General features: G+C 37.3%; 6 protein-coding genes and 1 long non-coding RNA gene across 10 annotated transcripts; 3 read left to right on the top strand and 4 right to left on the bottom strand.

The window, feature by feature from the left end:
• Window positions 1-702: 702 nt before the first annotated feature.
• LOC102629855 (somatic embryogenesis receptor kinase 4) lies at window positions 703-4,095 on the top strand. Its single transcript, XM_006477212.4, has 4 exons — window positions 703-1,357; window positions 1,954-2,214; window positions 2,320-3,198; window positions 3,291-4,095. Exons 1-4 carry the CDS (start codon window positions 835-837, stop codon window positions 3,788-3,790), a joined length of 2,163 nt encoding a protein of 720 aa, XP_006477275.2. The 5' UTR covers window positions 703-834; the 3' UTR covers window positions 3,791-4,095.
• An 85-nt stretch (window positions 4,096-4,180) lies between these two features.
• Window positions 4,181-7,240, bottom strand: LOC102630145 (putative transferase At4g12130, mitochondrial). The gene is made up of 5 exons (XM_006477213.4): window positions 6,122-7,240; window positions 5,441-5,694; window positions 5,232-5,330; window positions 4,743-4,901; window positions 4,181-4,655 (listed from the first exon to the last, which is right to left on the bottom strand). Exons 1-5 carry the CDS (start codon window positions 6,580-6,582, stop codon window positions 4,411-4,413), a joined length of 1,218 nt encoding a protein of 405 aa, XP_006477276.2. The 5' UTR covers window positions 6,583-7,240; the 3' UTR covers window positions 4,181-4,410.
• A 2,381-nt stretch (window positions 7,241-9,621) lies between these two features.
• On the top strand, window positions 9,622-10,935 carry LOC102630443 (uncharacterized). The gene is made up of 2 exons (XM_006477214.4): window positions 9,622-9,997; window positions 10,107-10,935. The coding sequence occupies exons 1-2, from the start codon at window positions 9,938-9,940 to the stop codon at window positions 10,701-10,703; spliced, it is 657 nt and encodes a 218-aa protein (XP_006477277.2). The 5' UTR covers window positions 9,622-9,937; the 3' UTR covers window positions 10,704-10,935.
• A 219-nt stretch (window positions 10,936-11,154) lies between these two features.
• Window positions 11,155-14,403, bottom strand: LOC102630755 (uncharacterized). Its single transcript, XM_006477215.3, has 7 exons — window positions 13,860-14,403; window positions 13,108-13,167; window positions 12,928-13,010; window positions 12,211-12,275; window positions 12,090-12,123; window positions 11,774-11,844; window positions 11,155-11,563 (listed from the first exon to the last, which is right to left on the bottom strand). The coding sequence occupies exons 1-7, from the start codon at window positions 14,173-14,175 to the stop codon at window positions 11,470-11,472; spliced, it is 723 nt and encodes a 240-aa protein (XP_006477278.2). The 5' UTR covers window positions 14,176-14,403; the 3' UTR covers window positions 11,155-11,469.
• A 2,053-nt stretch (window positions 14,404-16,456) lies between these two features.
• LOC127901392 (uncharacterized mitochondrial protein AtMg00310-like) lies at window positions 16,457-17,017 on the bottom strand. Its single transcript, XM_052438576.1, has one exon. The coding sequence runs from the start codon at window positions 17,015-17,017 to the stop codon at window positions 16,457-16,459; it is 561 nt and encodes a 186-aa protein (XP_052294536.1).
• An 882-nt stretch (window positions 17,018-17,899) lies between these two features.
• On the top strand, window positions 17,900-19,217 carry LOC127900938 (uncharacterized). 2 transcript variants are annotated; one of them, XR_008052845.1, is made up of 2 exons: window positions 17,900-18,461; window positions 18,893-19,217. It is a non-coding gene; the product is annotated as an uncharacterized LOC127900938 (long non-coding RNA). The 2 variants fall into 2 exon arrangements; XR_008052846.1 differs by having other exon boundaries at window positions 18,906-19,217.
• Window positions 19,218-20,066: 849 nt separating this feature from the next.
• On the bottom strand, window positions 20,067-23,286 carry LOC102631053 (hypothetical protein). Of its 3 annotated transcripts, none has more exons than XM_025098695.2 (7): window positions 23,124-23,286; window positions 22,198-22,619; window positions 21,904-22,073; window positions 21,736-21,816; window positions 21,512-21,587; window positions 21,244-21,336; window positions 20,067-20,519 (listed from the first exon to the last, which is right to left on the bottom strand). In XM_025098695.2, exons 2-7 carry the CDS (start codon window positions 22,592-22,594, stop codon window positions 20,329-20,331), a joined length of 1,008 nt encoding a protein of 335 aa, XP_024954463.2. In that variant the 5' UTR covers window positions 22,595-22,619; window positions 23,124-23,286; the 3' UTR covers window positions 20,067-20,328. The 3 variants fall into 3 exon arrangements, with proteins under 3 accessions (XP_024954463.2, XP_006477280.4, XP_052292382.1); XM_006477217.4 differs by having other exon boundaries at window positions 22,198-22,612; window positions 23,124-23,281; XM_052436422.1 differs by having other exon boundaries at window positions 23,119-23,264.
• Window positions 23,287-23,517: the final 231 nt, after the last annotated feature.

Consider the following 23,517-nt stretch of genomic DNA (forward strand, 5'->3'; position numbering starts at 1 on the left):
CCAAGAAGAATATGTGAGCAGAGCATCGTTCATATAATGAAATAAAATTTTAGAGCCATTCTTAACTTCTCTGTTCTGTATATTTGTATTGATGTGCGTACAAATATATTCTTTTCTTTTCTTTTTTTATTGGGATTGTGTAGAAATTATATTCTGAAGACATTGTAAATAAGCTCGGATTTCAGCTATTGAGAAAGATAAGTCAAAACCCCATGTGGGGTGCCATGATTTGTGTGCCAATCAGCCAATTTAGGTTTCCTACCTATTGACTTCAAGAACTCGGGGGGAGAAAAGAATGTCAGTGACATATATTATTAATCCAGGATATTTAAATCTTCTTCTTGTTAATCTGCTAAACTAAAATAAACGTCAATGTTGGCAATCCAAATGAGTTATTGTTTTATATAAATTAATGTTTCAAAATTTGAAATATGGAATGTATCTTAGCATTACATTGCATCACCAATCTGTAAGTCACCATTGTAATTAGTTACATGTTATTTTTCATGATCAATCAAAGCAATAGGTCAAAATCAAGTAGGACCCTAGCATCACTAACGATCATATTGTTCTTTCCCCTGATCTACGGTCAAGATTGTTTGCAGTGGTTGTAGTGATGTAGTCATCAAAGGCAAGTGTCCCTTATTCTGAAACCTTATCTCCCTGCTAACATTAAACTCCAAATGTGAACGTGCTAGTCTCCAAAAGTCGTTATTGTGCTGACTTCCAACTTTGAGATACAGTAATATTACGTCTCTCTCACTCAGCTCTCATTGTCTCTCTGGCCACTCTGTCAATTCCATAAACACATTCTAAATCTACAGCAATAATTCAATGCTCAGAAACTCGCAGAACAAAGAAGTACAGATATGGCTTCCTCATTATAATACTCTTGAAACACAGCTTCACCAGAAAGCTAACAATAACATGGGTATCTCTCATGTTCTTATACCTCTACTTGTCTTGATCACATCTTCTCTTACAGGCCTTGTTTGCGGAAACACAGAGCTGAGAGCCCTTTTGGACCTAAAGGCTTCTCTAGACCCAGAAAACAAGCTCCTTCAATCATGGACAGAAAATGGTGACCCGTGCAGCGGTTCATTTGAGGGAATAGCATGCAACGAGCATCGGAAAGTGGCTAACATTTCGTTACAGGGCAAGGGTTTGACCGGCAAGTTGTCGCCTTCTTTGAGCGGTCTCAAGTGCCTGTCTGGTCTGTACTTGCACTATAACAGTTTGTCAGGAGAAATTCCGAAAGAGATCAGGAACCTGACTGAGTTGACAGATTTGTATTTAGATGTGAATAACTTATCTGGGAATATTCCTCCTGAGATCGGCAGCATGGCTTCTTTACAAGGTCAGTTGTTCATTTTGGGGAAAAAAGTTTCATAGTCCTGTTGTTCGTTTGCTTTTTCTCTCCTTTCTTAGGAGTTGCCATTCTGCATCAAGGTTAGTTTAAATGTGATTAAAGTTATTTATTTCTCTAGAGCTATGTAATTGATTGGTGTAGAGAAAACCGCACGGACTTTGCTACAATTTTTTTTTTCTTGTTTTCTTTAATCTTCTGTTTACGATTTGAGATAATATCTCTGGATCACATTAAAAGGGTTTCTATTTGAATTTCATCTTGCAAATTGATAATTTGGTGGTAAAATTCCTCAGTTCACTCCAATGGCCAATGCCAAAAGTACGAGGACCTCAGATTGAAGTAGTTTATTTCTTTATTTTCCATCATTTTCTTACTCCTTAGCATATAAATAGTGCAACACCGAGTAACGTGGTTTTTCTGGACATCATTGGTTTCAAGGCCTATTGAATTACTGATGGAAGGTTTCTATTTTTTGGACGAATGCGGTATTCATGGCAAAATAATTGTTTTCAAAGAATTTTCAAATAAGATCTTCGTCATAATATTCCAAATTCAGCTAAAAGTGATATTGCTCTGTTTTGTAGTCCTACAGCTATGTTGTAATCAGCTGACTGGAAATATACCTGCCCAAATAGGATCCTTGAAGAGCCTAAGTGTTCTTACATTGCAACATAACAGACTAAATGGTGGAATTCCTGACAGCCTAGGCAACTTGGGAAAGTTAAAAAGGCTTGATTTGAGTTTCAATTCCCTCTTTGGTACAATCCCTGAAAGCTTAGCTAATAATGCAGAATTGCTGTTTCTTGATGTCCAAAACAACACTCTTTCTGGGATTGTTCCTTCTGGTAAGTCTTTCTGTTACCCTCCTTACTCGTTTTTATCGTTTGTTTGAACTTTGTTCTCCTCTGCAATCAAGACTTATTTCAGCTTTTTGATGATTGGAAACGAAGCTTTGAAGAGATTGAATGGAGGATTCCAGTTTCAGAACAACCCAGGGTTATGTGGAGATGGAATTGCTTCATTGAGAGCATGCACTGTTTATGATAATACGCAAATCAACCCAGTTAAACCTTTCGGATCACACTCGAACGATACCACTCCCATTGACATCTCCGAGCCCTCAGGTTTCAAGGAACATTGCAACCAATCCCAGTGCTCAAACTCATCAAAATTCCCACAAATTGCCGTTCTTGCCGCAGTTACTTCAGTCACTGTCATTCTAGCAGGTACTGGAATCTTAATCTTTTTTCGCTACCGGCGGCGCAAGCAAAAGATTGGGAATACATCGGAGTCTTCAGATTGGCAGCTTAGCACTGACCTGACTCTGGCTAAGGACTTCAACAGAAATGGTGCCTCTCCTCTTGTGAGCCTCGAATATTGTCATGGATGGGATCCATTGGGCGATTATCTCAATGGCACAGGATTCTCCCGGGAACATCTAAACAGCTTTAGGTTAAACCTGGAAGAGGTTGAGTCAGCAACCCAGTGCTTTTCTGAGGTGAACTTGTTGGGAAAGGGCAACTTCTCGTCTGTCTACAAAGGAACTCTCAGAGACGGTTCTCTTGTAGCGATTAGAAGCATTAACGTCACCAGTTGTAAATCTGAGGAAGCTGAGTTTGTAAAGGGACTGTACCTATTAACCTCATTAAGACACGAAAACATCATCAGGTTACGAGGATTTTGTTGCTCAAGGGGCAGAGGTGAATGTTTTCTCATCTATGACTTTGCTCCCAAGGGAAAGCTCTCAAAATATCTTGATCAAGAAGAAGGAAGCAGTAATGTACTTGATTGGTCTACAAGGGTTTCCATCATCATTGGGATTGCAAAAGGTCAGTTTTGCTTTGGTATCACTCATCATTCTCATGATTTTTTTTTTTAACTCTCCTATATCTACTGATATTTGATGCTTCTACAAAACCAGGCATTGGATATTTGCATAGCAGCGAAGTGAACAAGCCTGCCATAGTTCACCGGAACTTATCTGTTGAGAAGGTTTTAATTGACCAGCAGTTCAACCCATTGATTGCAGACTGTGGCCTTCATAAGCTTCTTGCAGATGACATTGTATTTTCAGTTCTCAAAACGAGTGCTGCAATGGGATACTTGGCTCCAGAGTATGTCACCACTGGCCGTTTCTCTGAGAGGAGTGACGTATTTGCATTTGGAGTGATCATCCTCCAGATTCTCTCCGGTTCTCTGGTGCTCACAAGCTCAATGCGATTGGCAGCCGAATCTGCAACATTTGAAAATTTCATTGACAGGAATCTCAAGGGAAAGTTCTCCGAGTCCGAGGCTGCTAAGCTGGGGAAAATGGCACTCGTTTGCACCCACGAAGATCCTGAAAACAGACCTACCATGGAGGCAGTTATCGAGGAACTAACAGTTGCAGCCCCAGTGATGGCAACATTTCTGTTTTCATAATTTTGGAAATTGCTATTTATGAATCAAGAAGATGGTCCTTTGCCAGACAAGCTTCCCCCAACACCATTTTTAATGGTGCCCGGAATGGTACGAAGGCTTACCCTGAGAAATGAAACTTGTAAATTAGAGCTCCTGCATAGGAATTCTCGGCGGCGTCACCTTGTGAATTGTGATCTCATGTAATAACTTCGTTTTCTAGACTTCACATATTGTTCCCAGAGTCCAGGAGTTTCCACGTCTTTGTACGGTTTATACATCAAACTATTTAACAATGAACTTGCAATAATAACAGAAGCTTTTGCATAGTTGGGTTTTCAAAATTTATGTACATATTCTAAGTGCTTTTTGGCATTCCCTCGAATAGGCTCGACTGCAACCACAAGCAACGCATCACAGAAAATGGAATTTCCTTAAAGAAATCCATTAACTTTTGGATTGACAGTTACATGGTGGAATTATTGATTTATGGATAACTATCGATAATAGCACAACTCAATTTTCCTGAGATCTATCCTCATTTTATTTGCTCCTGAGGGGGAAAAAAAAATACATATGAGGCAAAAAAGTGCATAATTGATCTGGTTCCAACAGTAGCCCTTACCCTCTAGATATAAAACTCTCTAAGCAGCGACACTATGCTGTTGATTCTCTTGAAGCCACTCAGCAGGCCACCAGTTTGGTCTGATGGCCTCAACTCTAACATCTTCCTGCCCTTGAATGGTCAATGCACCTGATTCTTTTAAGACTTCCTCCAACCGCAGGACACCAAGGCCACGACAGCCTAGAGCAGTTGTCACCTTTCCAGCCTTTTTGCCAGATTCAGCGTCAATCACTTCTGAGCCAGGAGCAACTTTCTGCTCCAGTTCTGCAAAGAGAAAGAAATTGCTTGCAAGTTGCAACACATAAATATAAAAAAGAATAGTATACTGAAACCAAATGGAAAGAAAATTACCATTTCCTCTATTATCAAGAAACCTCAGTGGAAGCAAACGCTTTCGAATAACCCCACGATGGTGTGTGCGAGCTATTAACTCTTGACCGACATAACAACCTTTGTCAAAGCTTATTGCATTTAGACCAGCAAGATTGTATTCTAGTGGCATTGCCTCCCCTGATTAGGAAACAAGTTCAGATTGAAAGGTCAGACAAAACAAGTTAACTCTCGTAGAAAAAATGGACAATGTCATGATAGAAGTAAAAAAGTGATAAACAAGATTACTAAACGCGCCACAAGTTACCAAATCAAAACATGAGCAGGGTGTTCATTGTTTAATTTCCAAGAGAAATTGAAAGAAAATGAATTTAATCAGTGTCACAGCTGAAACTTAACAGTAGCTTTATGAAAAGATGGACAATTCAAACTTTAAACAGGACTAAACCTACCGCCCCTTTCTTTTTCCACACACCAAAACATAAAAGTATGCTATTAAGGAGGAAATACCTTTTGGTATTTCAGTTGAGCCTTCGGCAACTCCCTGCTCTAATCTGCATAAAAGATAATTCATCTCATCGGTTTCTTTGTCAGCCTCAACGAGAGGTGCTGCACAGACAAACGGGAAAAAAATGAAAAAGGAAAAGGCAACTCAATCAACAAGTAGGGGTAATAGAGCACTTTCAAGCTTTTGAAATAGGTCGGTGTTGACAACTCACGTATTCCACTAGATTTGAAGATTCCCCTAAATCCAAGACAATCCAATCGAGGATCCTTAAACCATTGCCATCCAACATCATTACCATGTGAAGCCGACATGCCAGCACGATCAACGCCAGTACCCCAGCCAACTGCGGCAGCCTCTGGTTCTTCCGCAGTAGAAGAGTTCTCAGATAGCTTTCCGCCAAAACGCTGCCAGCAAGAAAAGTCTTCCGCAACATTCTCAATCTCAACCTTAGATCTCAACCGGTATCTACAAAAATGAAATAACATGTTGAAACTCCAGGCAATCATACCAAAAGAGCCTACTGGCTATGTAAGGCAAAAAAAAGTGCTTAATGCATGTGACAGAAAACAGGGGAAAATTTTGAAACTGCAAAAATCTCACTTGCCCATAAATGTATTAGAGGCAATAATGGGAAACAAAATGCCCATAAAGCTTTAAAAATAACCATTTTGTACAAAAGCGCACTTGCAGATTAGTATTTGTCATTAATTCATCAAATCATATTATATGAAATTTCAATCCGCAAAGCATAAGCACGAGTTACACGTTTCAGAACTACAACAGAATGAGCTAAAATACAAAAGCAAGTTATATACTAATCAGCAGAAATACGTTGCCAAAAGTTGCAAATAAAGCAAATACAGAATTTTGAAGGAAACATAAAGGAGCTTACTTCTTAAAAGTGTGCAGTAACTCATCCAACACCGACCCATCAACGTCAGCAAACACCTCGACCGACCGATCATGAGAGCCTGAGCTAGGTCCAGACCCCGTCCGGTCCAGCTTCTCCTCGGGCGGAGGCGGGGCATACAAGAACAAGTCGTACAAAAACTTCCCCTGAGGAGTCAACAACGCCGCGTAAACCGGCGAAGCAGACTCGTAAGGCAAATTTGGCGTCGTCAACGTTGACGTTTTTTCTCTCTTACCCGCGGGTTCACCGAACTTGCGCACATCGTTGGTTAACAGACCCTGTAGGTATTTTATAGTGTCTGGACCGCTGAACCGGACCACGGACCGGGATTTTAGCTGCGAGGCCAATGGACCGGCATTACTTCGATCGTTTTGATTGTGCAGGGCACGAAAGATGGAGGGAATACTCTTCGGGGAGCGCAGAGAAGGTTTGATACGACGCATATTTTTATGTCGTTTTAGCAATGTTTTTGAGTTGTTTTGATTGTAGAGAGTTTGGAGAGGGGGTTTGAAATTGGAGGAGAAGTGTGGCGAGGGTTGATGACACGTGGATCCTGGAGGGTCCTGGAGTGTGACACCTGGATTTGATAGATCGCAAAATGTTTTCGCTTTTCGGTTTGTCTGAGATTGTTGTGTTTATGCCTAGTGTTTGACGAAATGCTTCAAAGAGATTTTATCGTTTAGTCAGTGGTGAAGAACGGTTTAGCTGACCAGCCGTTTATGCCTAGTGTTTGACGAAATGCTTCAAAGAGATTTTATCGTTTAGTCAGTGGTGAAGAACGGTTTAGCTGACCAGCCGATGCTTTAGCTCTCTAGCCCTTTTCTCGAAGGCTTAATTTATTATTAATAATAACTGGGTTGGGATTTCACAGACTTCAAGCTTTCTAATTTTGAAGTGTGCTCGAGGATCGTTCCCTGTGAAGAGTCCGTAAAAGGCCCGGCTTTAACATTGACTCGTTAAAGAACCGCCCCAGAATGTTTGCTGGAACAATCAGCCAAGGCTTGATATCTTTGAAAGGAAAATTAAGGTTGGCAAATGATAATATTTTCAGATTCAGACTTGTGAAAGAAAGCCGCAAGGGGCCAAAAACAACGTACGGACGGGACACTCATTTTTATTATTCGTCAAACCGTACTCTTTTTTAATTGAATTTTCCAAAGGCTAACGACAACGTGGAAAAATTAAATTTGACTTGATCATGCTTCTCGATAATCTTTGGTGAATTCGTGATCGATATAGGTGATCTCAGCATCTCAGCATATGCCATTGGGAGAAGACAAGGACGATTAAAATTCCATTGCCCAATTCGACAAATTTAATTGTGGGCATATAAATTCAAGGATTATGATTCTCTTTTTATATGATCTTCTTTTGAGTAAATTTTATTAATATAATTAGTGATTAATAAATTAAAATTAAAAAATAATTAAATTATAATCATATACTAATACTAAAACACAGGTAACACGAGATCCGTAAAAAATCAAAAGTGTTCTGATTAAATGAGTATTCTAATCCTAAATTCAGATATTGGTGTCAACAGTTTGACAACGATAACTTAGTAATGTAAGTTGTTCACAGTAAACCACTTCTAAGTATTCGGAGCATCAATATGAAATTTAAGCTCTCTGCAATGATTATGTTAACCCAAGTTGTTAATCTTTGTGCCAAATGCTTACCTAATTTTGGTTATTGGCTGGACACGCCACTGCTTGCATCATAAACCTGAGATAAGCACTAATTAAAGTTAATGCAATTTGCTGCCCAAGTTTGATGATGAAAGTCACAACTCACAACAAAGACTAATGGCATTGATTTAGAATTGTTTAATATTAATGTATACTAATTAAAATAACTGCTAAGCAATATGTCAAAATCCATTTTGATGTGATAGCTGATCGTTTTCACCGGCTTGGAGGCGCATCCGCTTAGAGCCTCAAAGAAAACCCCATTTTAGACAAAAGGAGGCCCATTTTGAATATCTTTTTTTTTTGAATAAATAAAAGGGAATATCTGATTAATTATGTATAGAGACAGAATTAAGTACTAGATTAACAAAGTTAATGATAATAATTTCTAAACAAATTGATAGCTGTTCCACATAGAAGCATGACGTATATTGCAACCAAATTTCACAAAATATTTAAAATATAATGTAATCCATCCCAAATTTATCAAGTATATTTGAGTTATTAGGTAATTCCCAATTGGATTAATTGAAAATTTCAATTTAATCGTAATGATATTAAATTGAAGTTTAGAAGATTATTAATAAATTTAAAATCAACTTCTTATTATATTTGATAACTCTTTGATTATGTTGATCAACACCTTCTTCCCTTAGTTCTAAGGTGGAGGATTTGAGTCTCTTCAATGACTACGTAAGTGATTTTTGTTGGGCTTCAGTTGAATACTCTACTTCAGGTTTATGTTGGAATTGATTGTACTATATACAATACTTAAAAAAAAAAAAACCAGAATCAAAAATATTTTTAAAATATAAAAAAAGCCAATTGGCTATGACAATTGTGGCCGTCATTTCCAGATGTCCACGTCGGCACAATACTTGGTCCATAGTTGACGTGGGTTAAAGAAACGACCAATGTGGGTGTTTTGATAGAGGTCGATTTCAATCTGTAAGCGACTTCTTTTCGTACTTTGCTTGCAGCAGAAGATCGATCGCCTTCACACGGATGATAACCCCCATTTTTTTTTTTCCTTTTATTATTTTACCAAAACACGTCCAATTTGTAACTATATTACATTTTAATAATTTCATCATAAGCAAATATGTCAATGGAGAAATGTGTGGATAGCTATTATTCGTGAACGGTCTTCGATTTATATGTTCGATACAGTGCTGAAGAGGCAGATGGTAAGTTGAGCCTAAATTCAACGTTCTTAAATGCTTGAAGAAAATTGGCAAAAAGATGTTGTAAGAAGCTACACCCACTAGCACTACTCTCCCCCACTCAACCAACTAAAGCCTAAAGATTGGAAGGAAAACAAGAAGCATTTTTGGTGACCGCATCCAGTTTACTGGGGATTCAATTTACATAACGGACCACATAGGCATTAACGAGGTAATTGTTACATTAATGAATTATGGAGCTGGACTCATGCTGTAAAAAGGCAAGTAATGGGAAGATAAATTAACTGAAAACAGCTGGTTATTTAAGACCTAGTTCTTGCTCAAACAAGTACCACACGATGGTACATGCGATTCTCCAATTCACATTCACTAATGTGGGAAAAGAATCTATACCCTTTCCCTTTTAATGCAAAAATGACTCTTTAAAATCAGCGCTGGCTCGGGTATTTTCTTTTTCTGATACATGATGAATTGGGTAAACAAGTAATAAAGCACGTTGAAAACGACCTAAATTTATATATATTTTTACTGTATTTTGTTGTAATTTAACCATTATTGTATTTTTCAGAGTACAGGCTGGGTATTTGTATTAAATGGAATTTAATACTACAGAATGTATAGCCAACCTCGCAATTTTAAAATGGCTTCCAAATGATAAAAACCAGACGGGTCTCAGAAAAACAAGTCTGAAAAACAAATCCATAGTAATCCGAATCCGCCCCCCCACGTCGGATTTGAGCTGTGCAATGTCAACGGTCCACCAAAGCACTTTCTAGGACCCTTTCTGTCTTGAATAAGAAGCCAACACGAACAGCTCTTTCAAAATGCAATCCATTTTTCGCTTTTGGCTTGGCAACTAAGCAAAGCACAACTTCGAAACGAAGCACAAAGGAGAAGAAAATTACCCGCTTAGAAGAAGAAATATCATGAAGCTCGTTTGGTCTCCAGAGACAGCATCAAAAGCCTACATCGATACCGTTAAATCTGTAAGCAATTAATTGATAATCCAAGTGAAAAAGAAAAAAAAGGTTTTCATTTTCTTTGATAACCAACCCAGTTGTTAATTATTTGGTTTCTGGTTAATTTCGTCTGCAGTGCGAACTTTCTCATGAATCCGGGGTGGCGGAGCTGGTGTCAGCCATGGCAGCGGGCTGGGATGCCAGATTGATAGTGGAAACATGGTCACACGGGGGAGCCACAGCAACAAGCGTAGGCCTGGCTGTTGCAAGCCGACACACAGGTGGGAGACACGTGTGTTTAGTTCCCGATGAACGGTCAAGATCAGAGTACGTACATGCCCTCGGAGAGGCAGGTTTCTCACCACAAGTGATTACAGGTGAGGCTGATGATGAGGAGTTGATGGATGGGTTAGTTGATATAGATTTCTTGGTGGTGGATAGCCGCCGAAAGGACTTTGCCAGGGTGTTGAGGCTGGCCAACTTGAGCAGCAGAGGAGCAGTTTTGGTGTGCAAGAATGCTTACTCAAGAAATGATTCCACTTTCAGATGGAAGAATGTTCTTGATGGGAGGTCACGGCGGCTTGTTCGCTCCGTGTATCTTCCGGTGGGTAAAGGACTTGATATTGCACACGTCGCTACCAGTGGTGCTGTTTCCAGCTCAGCCAAGGGTGGGAGCCGGTGGATCAAGCATCTTGATCGACAATCTGGTGAAGAGCATGTCATCAGAAAGTAGGTTTTCTTATTTATTACTAATAGATAATTCTTGGGGGAGCTGCCGGAGCTTTAAACCTTTTTTATTCATTCATTCGTCATCATATATACATACGCAACGTGGTAAATATAATAATATCATGTGCGGATGGTGGATGGATGAGAAACAATACTCATTGAGTTAAGAGTTATCATGTTAGGTTATGTATATTTATCTATTTGTTCATATATGTTATTTTTTAAGCCTTTCTTTTTTCCTCTGACTGAATCATTACTTGTGAATACATTTCCTCATAAAAACAACTAGAAAACATTCAATTGATTTTTCTTTTTTTTCCCCCTTTTTAATTTGTTAATTACCTGATTGTCTATTCAAATTCGATTTACACAAGCTCTCTACTGGCCCTTCTTTATTTCCCGTTCATGAAACTTACTTAACACGTAACTCAAGACAAACACAGAAATAACGAGTATAGGCTGTACAAAATTATAAAATAAAATAAAATTGCCATCTAGTACAAGAGATATTGTATCTACTACGGAAGCTCTTTTAGTCTCTATGATATATTCCAATGTTCACTGTGTGTTCTACAAGGACCCTGATTTATAGTCTATACTGGAATGGCCATCTTAATTCTTACATCAAATAATAAATTTTGAAATTTCATCAAAGAATGCAGCCGAAAGCACATTTGATTGCTTTCCGGCAGTCCCTACCCTCCAGTGTCTCCGAATTGCAAGGGACGGCAGGAAACTACAAATTTGATCAATAAACTATGCAATAACGATCATTTGTCCCAACTGTCTCGACTTCTTCTAAATGCCTTCTTCTCGGAAACAGCCTTTTTACTTTTCAGGCGTTTCTGTTCCCCAATTGCAGCCCTTCAAAATACCAAAAACAATTATAAGAGTTAATTTAAAGCCTGTCAGAATCCATGAACCCTAACTTACAGGGTACAAAGTCGAAAAGCATGTGCAAATTTAAAATATAACCTGCAAACTATACAAAAACAATAATATAGATGTGGAGCAGCAGGCAGCAATGCTGAAAGAAAAATTCAATGAGAAAACATGGGTTGATTGAGCTCTTACAACTTAGTCATTTTCTTCTTCTTCTCTTCTGAAGGAGGTGGGGGAACATAAGAGGCAGCATCAATGATAGCCTGTTTTTTTGTTTAGTCCATCAAAAAAGAGGGGAAAAAAAAAACTAATTTTAAAAATATGATAGCAAATCCCTTCATGTCAACTTAGTTGTAATGACCGTACAACCAATCTGTCATTGAAGCACATACCAATCAATCTAGCTCTTTCAGGCAGTTTATACATCTTAAATTACAAATTCGGTACAGCCAGTTATAATTACACGATGAAAAAGTGACACAGCAAGCACAGAAAAGCAAACAGGTACCTGTAGTTTCCCCAATGCATCTTCAATATTACCCCTGAAGAAATATGGTGTATTAACAATTTGCTTTGGCAGCACATAAGCAAAATGCAGACAAAAAGGAGAAGACGGGGCGAGAGTTTACTTCTGCGTCCTAGTTTTTGTAGAAGAAATCACGATTTCACCATCTTTGTTGATCCGATTCTTCTCCTGTTGATATAGAAAGCAATTGTCAAATTCTTGAGGAAAATCAAGCAGATCAGACCATGAACAGATCTAGACAAGCAACGGCATACATAAGGCTCAAAATATATAAGATGCAGTCGTCATGCTTAGCAGATGCCTGCCCTCTCATGTACACATTCACACATGGAAGAGGACTAGGGGTAACAATGCTGGTTATCATGATGCAGGGACAAGACATGAAGGCCACCTCAGCTGGGTAAAATGTTATTATAGGAGAGTTAACATTTATTTGATCAAATATATATTTAGAATTTGCATTTACCCAATGGAAAGCAATTTTGTGATTTTAAATAGCAAAGAGCACCACACCAGTCCTCTTGTTTGACAAGGTTAAAGTTAAATTTATGGGTTAGGAAGAGGGAAAATTGACAACTATCTGTCAGTTCGGGGTTGGAAAAATTAGCAATTGGTAATCTTAACCTATACTGGTTCTATTTCTATCTTAATAATAATATTAACAATGTCCTAAATACACCTTAGGATGAATATTTCCTACCAGACAATCCCACTGTATCCTACTAGAGCACAAACTTGACAACCTTGCCTCGGTTTTATAAAATAAATTTGCTATGAAACAAATCCTTCTATGCATACAGTATAAATGAACGTAACGTACCATTTGCATAATCCTCTGCCTGACTCTGTCACTAAGCCAATATGCATTTTGAACATTGAAACGCATGTCCACCTTAGTGTTCACTGTAAAATTAAATAAAAGAAACCTCAGTAGAAGTCGCAAGGGCAGATTTGTAGGGGATGCAGAATAGAGGTGAAAATGAAAAAGTGAACAGCATACCTTTGTTCACATTCTGACCCCCAGGGCCACCACTTCTTGCAAAACTAACAGTGACATGGTCTGTAACATGTTAACATAGATCATGCTGACAGAAACCAAATTGAAGAAAGATACCTCATATTGAAATTAAGAATTAGTTCCAATATAAATTGCAAGAAGACAACAGATAACTAAAATTTACCACCAGAAACATTATGTTACTGTAAAATAAAAAAATTGATCTTCTACACTATTTTAAAAGTTTTTAAGCTGTGTCAAGGGGGTTCTATATTCTTGTGTAAGCCTCAATGGCACGATAGCAGATGGCAAGAGTTTGTAAAGATGAGATTGCATGATCATAGTTCCTACACGACAAGAGAAACAACAGAAGCTGTAATCAAAGCTCCACAAGTTCCACAAAAACATAATCGATTTCCTTAACATCGACAACAATCACACTGCCAAAGTCTTCACTCTCCGAGCAATCTTCTCTAACTAATTGCAGAAAGCAGTGGCATCCAACTGAACACATTAGAGGAATAAGGAAATAATCGTCTGGAAGAAATGACGTTCATGAATAGATGATAACCTCAGCTTGATCATATTAACCTAAATGAAAAAGAAAAGCTTGCTTAATTGGTTCACTTTGAATTAAATTGTCCCTTCGCGTCAATAAGTCACATAGGAATCAACTACGTTGGACTAACTGACTTGTTCTAGTTTAAAAAATCCTCTTATCAATGTAAAGGCAGGCATAAGCAACTTGGAAGTACCTAGAGTGATTTTGGGGATGGGCTCATTGCCGGCGGAGCTCGCCCGCTCTTCGGCTTCCCGTAAAAGCTGCTTAACTTGGGAGAAACGAGCAGATACCTTGTCGTCGGAGCCGGAGTCGGAAGCCGCGTAGCGAGTGCCGCCGAAGTTAATTCCACGGTGCTGTGTGAATCGGAGGGTCGTACTCCCACGAAAGCCAGGCAGCCTTGTTTGGATTGATGATAACGAAAGGGAAGAGCAAGAGGACGATAGTGGTCGATGATGCAGCATCAGAATTTCGTTGCGGATCATGTTTGCTGTGGTTCTAATTGCCGCCATTTTTCACCTTTTTAATTTTTATTCGAGTGAAAATGAAATGAAAACCCTAGTTAAATAAATCACAGCCAGAAGGGCAATCGGTGGTTCCCGCTGATTTGATGAATTTATCGAATCGGCGGTTGAACATACGTGTCGTGTCATTCATTCTTATGATTTAATAACTGGTCTGAAACACCACTGACCTTTGGCTTAGTGAAAAGGTTTTTGAGTGCGAGCGCTCAGGTTTTTATAAAAGTATTCTCTCAATATAAATTGTATATGGCTCCTAATTATATAATCTATTTATAATCATTAAAAATTAATGTAGATAAAGTCTCAATTGTATAATCAGACTGAATGTAAATATCAAAGATGAATATACATGAGGTCCCAATTGTATATTTAGGTAATACTCTAATCTCTCGAATATTAGAGTGAGTTTAAAAAATTCAAGTAATGTACACGAGGAAATTTGGGCAATAGATATGAGTTCCCAATTGTATTTGAAAAATCTAATTATAAATACTAAAGATCAATGTACGAGTTCCCAAGGTCCAAATTAAAAATTTTGATAGTAAATACCAAAGATCAATGTATATAAGGTTTCAATAAATAATCTAATTGTAAATATCAATATTTAAGCAGTACTTCAAAAGATTAATGTATTAAGGTTGTATTAAGATCAATGTACAAAAGATATTGTAAGATCAATACGTTAAGATTGTATTAAGATTAGTGTACACGAGATGTTGTATTAAGATTAATGTGCATGAGGTTCCTCCCAATTGTATGAGTCCTGTATATCAATATTTTTTTTAAAAAAAAAAACTTCTCTTGAACAGAAAACCCAATAAACACATATTTATATTAGTTAATATTATGAACTCACTCTTAATCCTCTCAATAGCAGCCGCCTGACAGTTGCACCGGCTTTTAACTGGATAATTATATGATCCTTTACTAAATTAGAATGGAAATAAGTTAGAAAAATAATGAAGAATGTAAATTAGAATAAATCATTTACTTTTTTTTTTTTAAAAGGAAGTAAACCTATCCATTGATTAACATGAAATCCGGTACAAGATATCTACTAGAAATTCATCCAGCCACATTACAGATTCTTTCTTTTGCAATGCCAACTTAGCTAAAGAGTGAGATATGCCATTACATAATCTAGGAGTGTGCTGAGCTTTGAAATTTTGGAAATTATTCTTTTTTTCCAGAATTTCAAGGATCACCCAAACAATTTCTGACATGCTGCTAATTCTGTTATTTACAAGCTCAACTAATTCATGGGAATCCGATTCTATCAGTACAGATTTTCCTCCAACTCTAGCAGCAACCTGCATTCCCCATTCCATGGCTGCTGCTTCTACCATTGATACACTTCTGAAAAATCTACTTGTCTTTATAGCAGCCGCTATGCAGTTGCTCTTCCAGTCTCTAACCATTACCCCCAAGCCAGCTACCTGTCTTTTTTCATCCACTGCTGCATCAACATTAACTTTCAGCCAGCCTTTTAGGGGAGGACACCATTGGTTTGCCTTATCATCCTCTTTCCTTGCTTGGAAGTTCTCGAGAGGTTTTCTGGAGTTTCTGAAAGCTTCCACTATTGACTCAGCCCTTGCCACCAGACTTATTGGATCATCTTTTCTCCCCTCAAATAACCACTTGTTTCTTGCAGTCCAGATTATCCATAGAAGTGCTGCAACAGTCTCCATCTTGCTAATATGTTGCTTTTTGGTCAGACCTTGGAACATCCCGCTTATATCATGAGATTTGCTCTTTACCAGCATCTCTGGGAATTGAGAGCTTCTCCAGAATTTCTTAGCCATTTTACAATCTAGCAGAGCATGAGATATAGTTTCCACATTGCTGCTACAAATTTGACATATTAGCTCCTGCATTACTCTCCTCTTCCAAAGATTTTCCGATGTAGGGAGTATGTTATTGATAGCTCGCCATAAGAAAATCTTTATCTTCTCAAGCACGACCAGCTTCCAAAGGGCACCCCAAAGGTCTGAATTCTGAGATGAGCAGCAAGGTTGATCTGGAAATTTTAATCTCATCGCCACTTGGTATCCACTTTTCACTAAATACTTCCCTCTTCTGTCTTAATGTCAAATGAGTTGGTCCTCTTTTGGTCTCTTAGGGAGGGGAATTTTTAGATGGCTTCCGCATCCTCCCTTGTGAAGGAGTCATGGATCAGCCTCTCCTTTCATCTTTGCTGACCATCAATCAACTCTGCCACTGTAAAGTCTACCCTTATTGCTGGAGCTAAGACATGCTTGAAAGTTGAAAGTCAGGGCAGCCAATTGCTGGAATACACCTTAACTTTTTGGCCATTCCCAACTTTCCATCTAGCTCCATTTTGAATCACTTGCCTCCCCCACATGATGCTCCTCCAAATAAATGAAGGCTTTGACCCCAGCCCCGCCTCCATGAAGTCCACATGCTTGAAGTATCTCGCTTTCATGACTCTAGATACCAGGGAGTTTGGGTTATGGATGATTCTCCACCCTTGCTTGGCCACAAGAGCTTGGTTGAAACTTGATAGGTCTCGGAACCCCATGCCTCCCCTTATCTTTGCTTTGCTCAGCTTCTCCCAGCTCCTCCAGTGAATGCCCTTCTTTTTTCCATCTGTTCCCCACCAAAACTTAGCCACTTCCTTTTGGATCTCCTCACACAGCCCCAACAGAATTTTGAACACACTCATAGCAAATGTTGGGACTGCTTGTGCAACAACCTTAATGAGCACCTCTTTGCCTCCACTCGAGAAAAACTTGTGCTGCCAGCCTTGAATTTTATTTAACACTCTGAGCTTTACATCATTGAAAAAGCTTTTAGATTTCCTTCCTATCATAGACGGCAAGCCTAGATATTTTTCATGGCGAGAAACCACCTGCAGCTGAAAAATATCCTTTATAGCAGTAGCTATAAAATAAATCATTTACTTTAAACAATAGGAATTGGAATCGAAATGAGTTACATTATCATTAATGTGTTTATTTTATCTTGGAATTAAAACCGCAATGAGTTCGATTGCAACAAGTTACTAAAAGATACTTAATGAACAATTATCATAATTATTATTTTATATTTTAATTATAGTGATTATTTATCCAAAGGTTAGTATTATTAATAATTATTGTTAATAATATACTAATATATTAATTAGTTGTAAAAAAATTTATTAATTAATTGTCAATAATATATTAAAATATCAATTAATAATATTAATATTAATATTAATTAATCAATTATAATAATATATTATTTAATTAACTATAATAATTAATAACAATATCGTATTAATTCATTATAACTAATGGATAAAATGAATATTTTTATTTTTGTGAAGGTACCATAGTCACTCTTATAAGTAAAAGGCTCATTCGCATCTTTCTCTTAAAAATCAATCTCCTATCCCGCATTCTCAATTGGGTTGACTCCACCATTCCAATTCTTACTTTTATTTTATAAGATAACTACTATTAATGATTTTAATTTTATAAGATAACTACTATTAATGATTTTGATTTTCTAATTCAAAAAGCAAATACACTATTAAATTAATGAAAGAAAGTAGACGTACCATTAATTTAATCTGAGCCGACGTCGTCGGTTTTCTATTGAAGATTTGTACATAACTATCATCAATTTGCCAATTATTATTTTCTCCCTGTTTCTTACAGAAATAGATTCATCATCGCATACTTAACGAAAAATTGTTGAATATTTAGGGCCCGTTTGGTATTGTTTTTGGGTTAGTGTTTTCATTTTCATTTTCGGAGTACTGATGTAATACATGTTTGGTGGGCTGAATCTAAAAACAAATTACAAAATAAGAAATCCAAATCTACTTTTTATAACTAGCAAAGCAAAAACATGTTTAACATGTTCTCTACTTATTACAAAGCCAAACTCAAAAACAAATCAAAAAACAAAAGCCAACAAAAAATTTCGTTCACGAATTTCCTAATCTACTCACAACGAAGCTGACTCACGGTGCTCTCTCTACCTCTTTTCTTGATCTGCTCACAACGAAACTCTCCCTCTCCCTCTCCTTATCTTCGCCGATCTACACACAACAGCAAGCTTTCTGTCCTTTTCTCTCCAGATCTGCTCTCTCTCTATGTGCCCATCTCGGTTGATGCACTTCATCTCCGGTGCCGTTGCTGCTTCATCTCGATCGACGTCGCTGCTGCTTCATCTCCGTCGCCGCTAGTGCGCCATCTCGCCGCAACCACTGCTGCTCCATCCAACTACCTCGACTGCTTTTGCCCTCTCGGCCCCATCTTTGTTATGTGAGTTGCTGATATTTTTCTTTTTTAAGGCTTGCATACAATCAAATTTGCTATCCATTGGGTTTTAATTTGCTTGGGAAAATGGTGAATGTTGAGAATCTTTGTGTTTGCTAGTAATTTTTTGTATCATTCCCCTTCTTTCTTATATTTAATAATTATTTTCTATTTGGGAAATATGATTTTGTTGGCATGAGATTGATTAAGTTGGTGTTAGTATAAGAACATTGTCCAGTTTAATTGGATGTTGGCAAACTGCTACCGTGAATTATATTCGATGGGTAGTTATTTTTTAAAATGTGAATTAATTTTTTTTAAATGTGGTTTGTTGTTTTGTTGCCGATACACCTGTTCCGTTTGTTCTGTCACTCCATAAATATCATTTTGACATGAATTTGTGTTATTAAAAAAAGAAAATGATTTAGGTGTGTTAGCTTTTTTTCTCAGCCAAGTTGGAAAGATCAATATGTTGGCCTGAGAATTGCCATCAGAAATCATAAGGGAGAATTTGCAGCTGCTGCTGTAAAGAAATCCAGTTTTAATGGCAATGTAGCAATCTGCAGAAGCTGAGACAGTTAATTGGGGTCTGGAAATTGCAAAAAATGCAGCATGTACACACGTAATGCATAATGTCTACCATGTAATTTTTTATAATTATTTTGTTTAAATTATGTGTTGTAATATATATCTTAATTATAATGTAAAAACAATGACAATGTAATTTTTTTTTATTAATGCTAAAACTAAAATTTATCATCATGTAATTTTTTATAATAATTTTGTTTAAATTATTATGGTATATTTGTGTATGTATTAGTTAAACAATTATTTTGTAACAATAAACATGACTTAAATGCTTAGTCGAAATTATTTTTGATTTATCTCCGGCAAGTGTCGCAGCGATGAATGCTACAAGAGATGGAATTGCAGCTTTTATGTGGCATGATTACATACGTAATGTATAATGTGTATCATGTAGTTTTTTTATAATTATTTTGTTTAAATCATGTGTTGTAAGATCTTAATTATATAGTGTAAAAACAATGACAATGTCAAACTTCTTTTTAATTAATGTTAATTCTTAATCTTTATTATCATGTAATTTTTTATATTAAATTTGGTTAAATTATTTTATGACTATAAATATAATGTAAATGATTAGTAAAAACTGTTTTTAAAAAAAACATTACCAAACGCATATTCTCTGTTTTTATCATTTTCAACTGTGTCTACCAAACGCATATTATTGTTTTCAGTTTTAAAATATAGGATACAAAAAATGATACCAGACACATATTTAAATTCGAAATACAGTAACTACAAAACACCATTTTCATTTTCATTTTTATTCTCAGAAAATACAGATTCAAAAACAATACCAAACAGGGCCTTAGCTTCTGATAACGTTTTGCGAATTATCTGGCAGCAACAAATACGCACCACCGCAACGTTATGTATGGTCCACTGAAAACAACATCATATTATCTCAAGACTAGGGAGCTTGAATCAAGAACCATAGGACCGCCACTCTTCCCAGCCACTACTAGTTTAGATATAAGATACAGCACGCAGGAAACTAAGGACTTAAAAAGAAGACACTCAATGCCATTTAATAAAATATACAGAGTACCATTGAGATATTATTGACCATATGGTTCAAAAGTAACCCAATGGGTTCATACACGATGATAGTTACAACTGCCTCAACAATCGCGGTGGCCATAAAATTGACCCAAAAGGCAAGTCGGCTATAATCAGTTTAGATTCAGACGTAGCATAATTAGAGGAACTAATAAAGAAAGGCTGCTACTAATCTCAAGCAAACAGAAGAGAGAACAAATGATCCACCATTCCTTCCAACTTATTCAACTTATTCTCCTAATCTCCGCCGTGTTGTCCTCTCCTTGACATTGGATGCATTTTTCATCCGCCCCGCATGATGTTTCTGTGAAGATCCAGATCCATCCAATGCCACTCTCCCTGAGTTCTGTGATTGCTCCACTGAAGGAAGTGCCCAACCTCCACGACCTGCCTGATGATTCTGTCCACCACTAACGGATCCTGAGATCCCAAAAAAAAATTATCAACTTACATATCCCAGATCAAGCCCCAATATATACTATTGGCTTGCCATAAAGAATTGCTGAATGCATCAAATGTTACTTCACATATTACATTATCCAAACTATATTAAAAGCACTAACGAATCCCTAGACGAACAAATGAATATTTTTATGAGACAAATAAAATGACCAACCTTAAAAAAAAAAGCTAAGTCAGAACTCAACCTCCCACATTCATAGGTTAAATCCAAGTGTTTCAACCTAAATTTTCTAGTCCTGCATAACATGACATGTATTCATCACATGGAGATTTTGCCATCAGAAATGTCCGTATCAACAAAATTTTCACTTCAACTGAGAAAAGCAACCCAAGGATTGCCAAATGCAAGTACCATAATTGCAAAGCTATATTCATATCAAGGACTTAGAACTACATTCACAAGAAATAACTGGATCACAAAATGCAATCGCATTTCCAGATCATTTCCTAGAATAGCTATCACCATTCAATCATTTAAGGTGACTCACGATTTATTATAAACACATTTACTTGTTATCTCATTGAAAACAAGCACACTAAATATTTCAACAATCACAGAGAACACTTGCATATTTCTCATGAAGAATCACACTCTAATTCCAAGACAACCCAAAAGATCTCTCATATGGCCAACAGTAGCCGACAAAATTAAAATAGCGTATTCTAGGCCACAAAAACGTACCCATTTCATTATGGCCAATAAAACTACCAGTCCAACCAGGCAGGACCTTTCTGGCATTTCCATTCCAAGCTTCTTCAAAACCATCAAGCTCATCTGCAGGTTCAACCATTAAAATCTTATTTAGTCAATGATGTTAAAAATCCAAAAATACAAGCGGACGGCCAACCAGAGCATAAATAAGCATATCAGATATCCACTGCTGCAGATAAGGTCTACACCCGCAAATTGCAACACAGGAAATACAAACCATAAATATAATCGTACATACCTTCATCTAGATTGTGCAAAGTCTGCATTGTATCCACCTTACCATCAGAATTTAGGTTCCTTGCAACAGAATGGCCCTATGAAATATATTTCCAGAATAGAATCAATAATCATACATCATGCATAAATTGAACACAAAATAGCTCAAATTACCCATAAATACAACAGCAAGAACCCAAAACAGGACCACTGAAAAGACTATCCAAAACATTATCCAACATATACCTTGTTGTGGAGCCCCCTTGAAACTCGGTGTGATGCTTGCCTTGTAGAAGTATCAGCTTCTTTGCTTTCTTCAAAAGTTACCTGTTACACACATCATCAAATTTTTTTAATTAAAAAAGAATTGACAGAAAGTAATCCACTTCATCATCATCCTTTAAGGTAACTTACACCATCACTTCCCGTCCTCCTTGTCTTTGAGGAAGTATAATAAGCACCATTAGCACCACCGTAACTGACAGTAGAGCTAGAAAAGGTGTAACTGTGAGTTTGGGGTTGATGCTGTGCAACATTGTATCGGCTATAGTCATTCCTGTGTTGTAGATGTTTGTTCTTCCTCTCTGGAGAAAAAGGAAAAAAGATATTATCCCTCCAGACTGAAAACAATAATCAGTGCACCCCTTAAATTTTTTTTTTTTTTTTTAAAAAAAAAGCCATAACGCCAAAACAAAGGACACACTTCACCTTCAGCCTCATCCTCAGGACGCTCAACAACAGGCCCGTTGCTAGACCTACCATGCTTCCTAGAATTATCATTTTTCTCTTCAGCTGCTTGTTCTTTTTCATCATCCGAGTTCAATTCTTCAATAATTGGCCCCCTTGACCTTTTAGGCTGCGGAGGTTGATTCTCAATAAAAGCATTTTGATGCATATTGGCAAAAGGACTTCCATTAGGAGGACCGAAAAAGCTTGACTCAAACATGCCCCCGCCGAAAGGGCGTGTGAAGAAAGGGTCATCAAACGGGTCCCTTCCGCCAAAGAAACTAGACATTAAACTCCTGCCACCACCAAAGCCCCCAAAACCAGCAAAAGGGTCACCAAAATCAGAGAAAGGATCCCTGCCTCCTCTTCCTCTCTGCATCTGGCCAAAGCTAAAACCCTAGAAACTAACAAAACCCCAAAAAACTAGGATCAGCACACCATGAAGATCATTCACAAAAATGTATAAATCTACTAAAAATCAGCATAACATGTATCAATAGAAACACAATAGCCAGAAACGGTAAAATCTGACATGCCTACTCATGAGAAACATACCAAAAGAAACAAGCCCACATCTACGTGATCCTTACTAAAAGAAACATAAACATTTACCAGAAACAAACAAACGTCTACAATAATACCACAATTCACAATTAATTATTCTCGTTAAGCTCCCAAACCCTACACCAGAAACCCTAATGCCACCACAGCAAGACACAAAACTAACAATAACATGATCCAAAAGGCATACAAACGAAAAATCAAAGAAAAAACCTCTTCAATATCATACTTTTTAAGTGGAAACAATCATAATTTTGAACCACTTATTCAAACAATCACAACATAAGACTCAAGGACCCCCCACAAAAAAAAAAAAAAAACCGATGCGTTAAAGAGAGAGACTTTGCCTGAAAGTAATCGAGAGACGGCAAGAATACCAACAGAAACTCGAATTGCCACGAAAATGGAATGAGATGATTGTTATTCTAATGGGTGTCTTTTTATTTATCGTTTGCAAAGGTGAGTCGGTTTCCGTGGTTGGGTCAGGAATGTAAATTACCGATGTGGTTTTTGCGTAAATTCGAACAGTAAGGGAGAGCATCGAAGATTCTAGTACTCGCAAGACACGCATCCAGTCACATATGGACACGTGTCGTCATGCCGCTGATAAAGGAATAGATATTTACCCATAATGTAAATAGATATTTACATAGCAAACGACTCAACTCTCTCGTTATTCATTACTAAGAGTGAGTGTCTGTTCAAGTCCCTGCATTTCATTCAATATGTAAAACGTACTGT

This window comes from Citrus sinensis, chromosome 3 (assembly GCF_022201045.2).
Source record: "Citrus sinensis cultivar Valencia sweet orange chromosome 3, DVS_A1.0, whole genome shotgun sequence".
Lineage (NCBI taxonomy): Eukaryota > Viridiplantae > Streptophyta > Magnoliopsida > Sapindales > Rutaceae > Citrus > Citrus sinensis.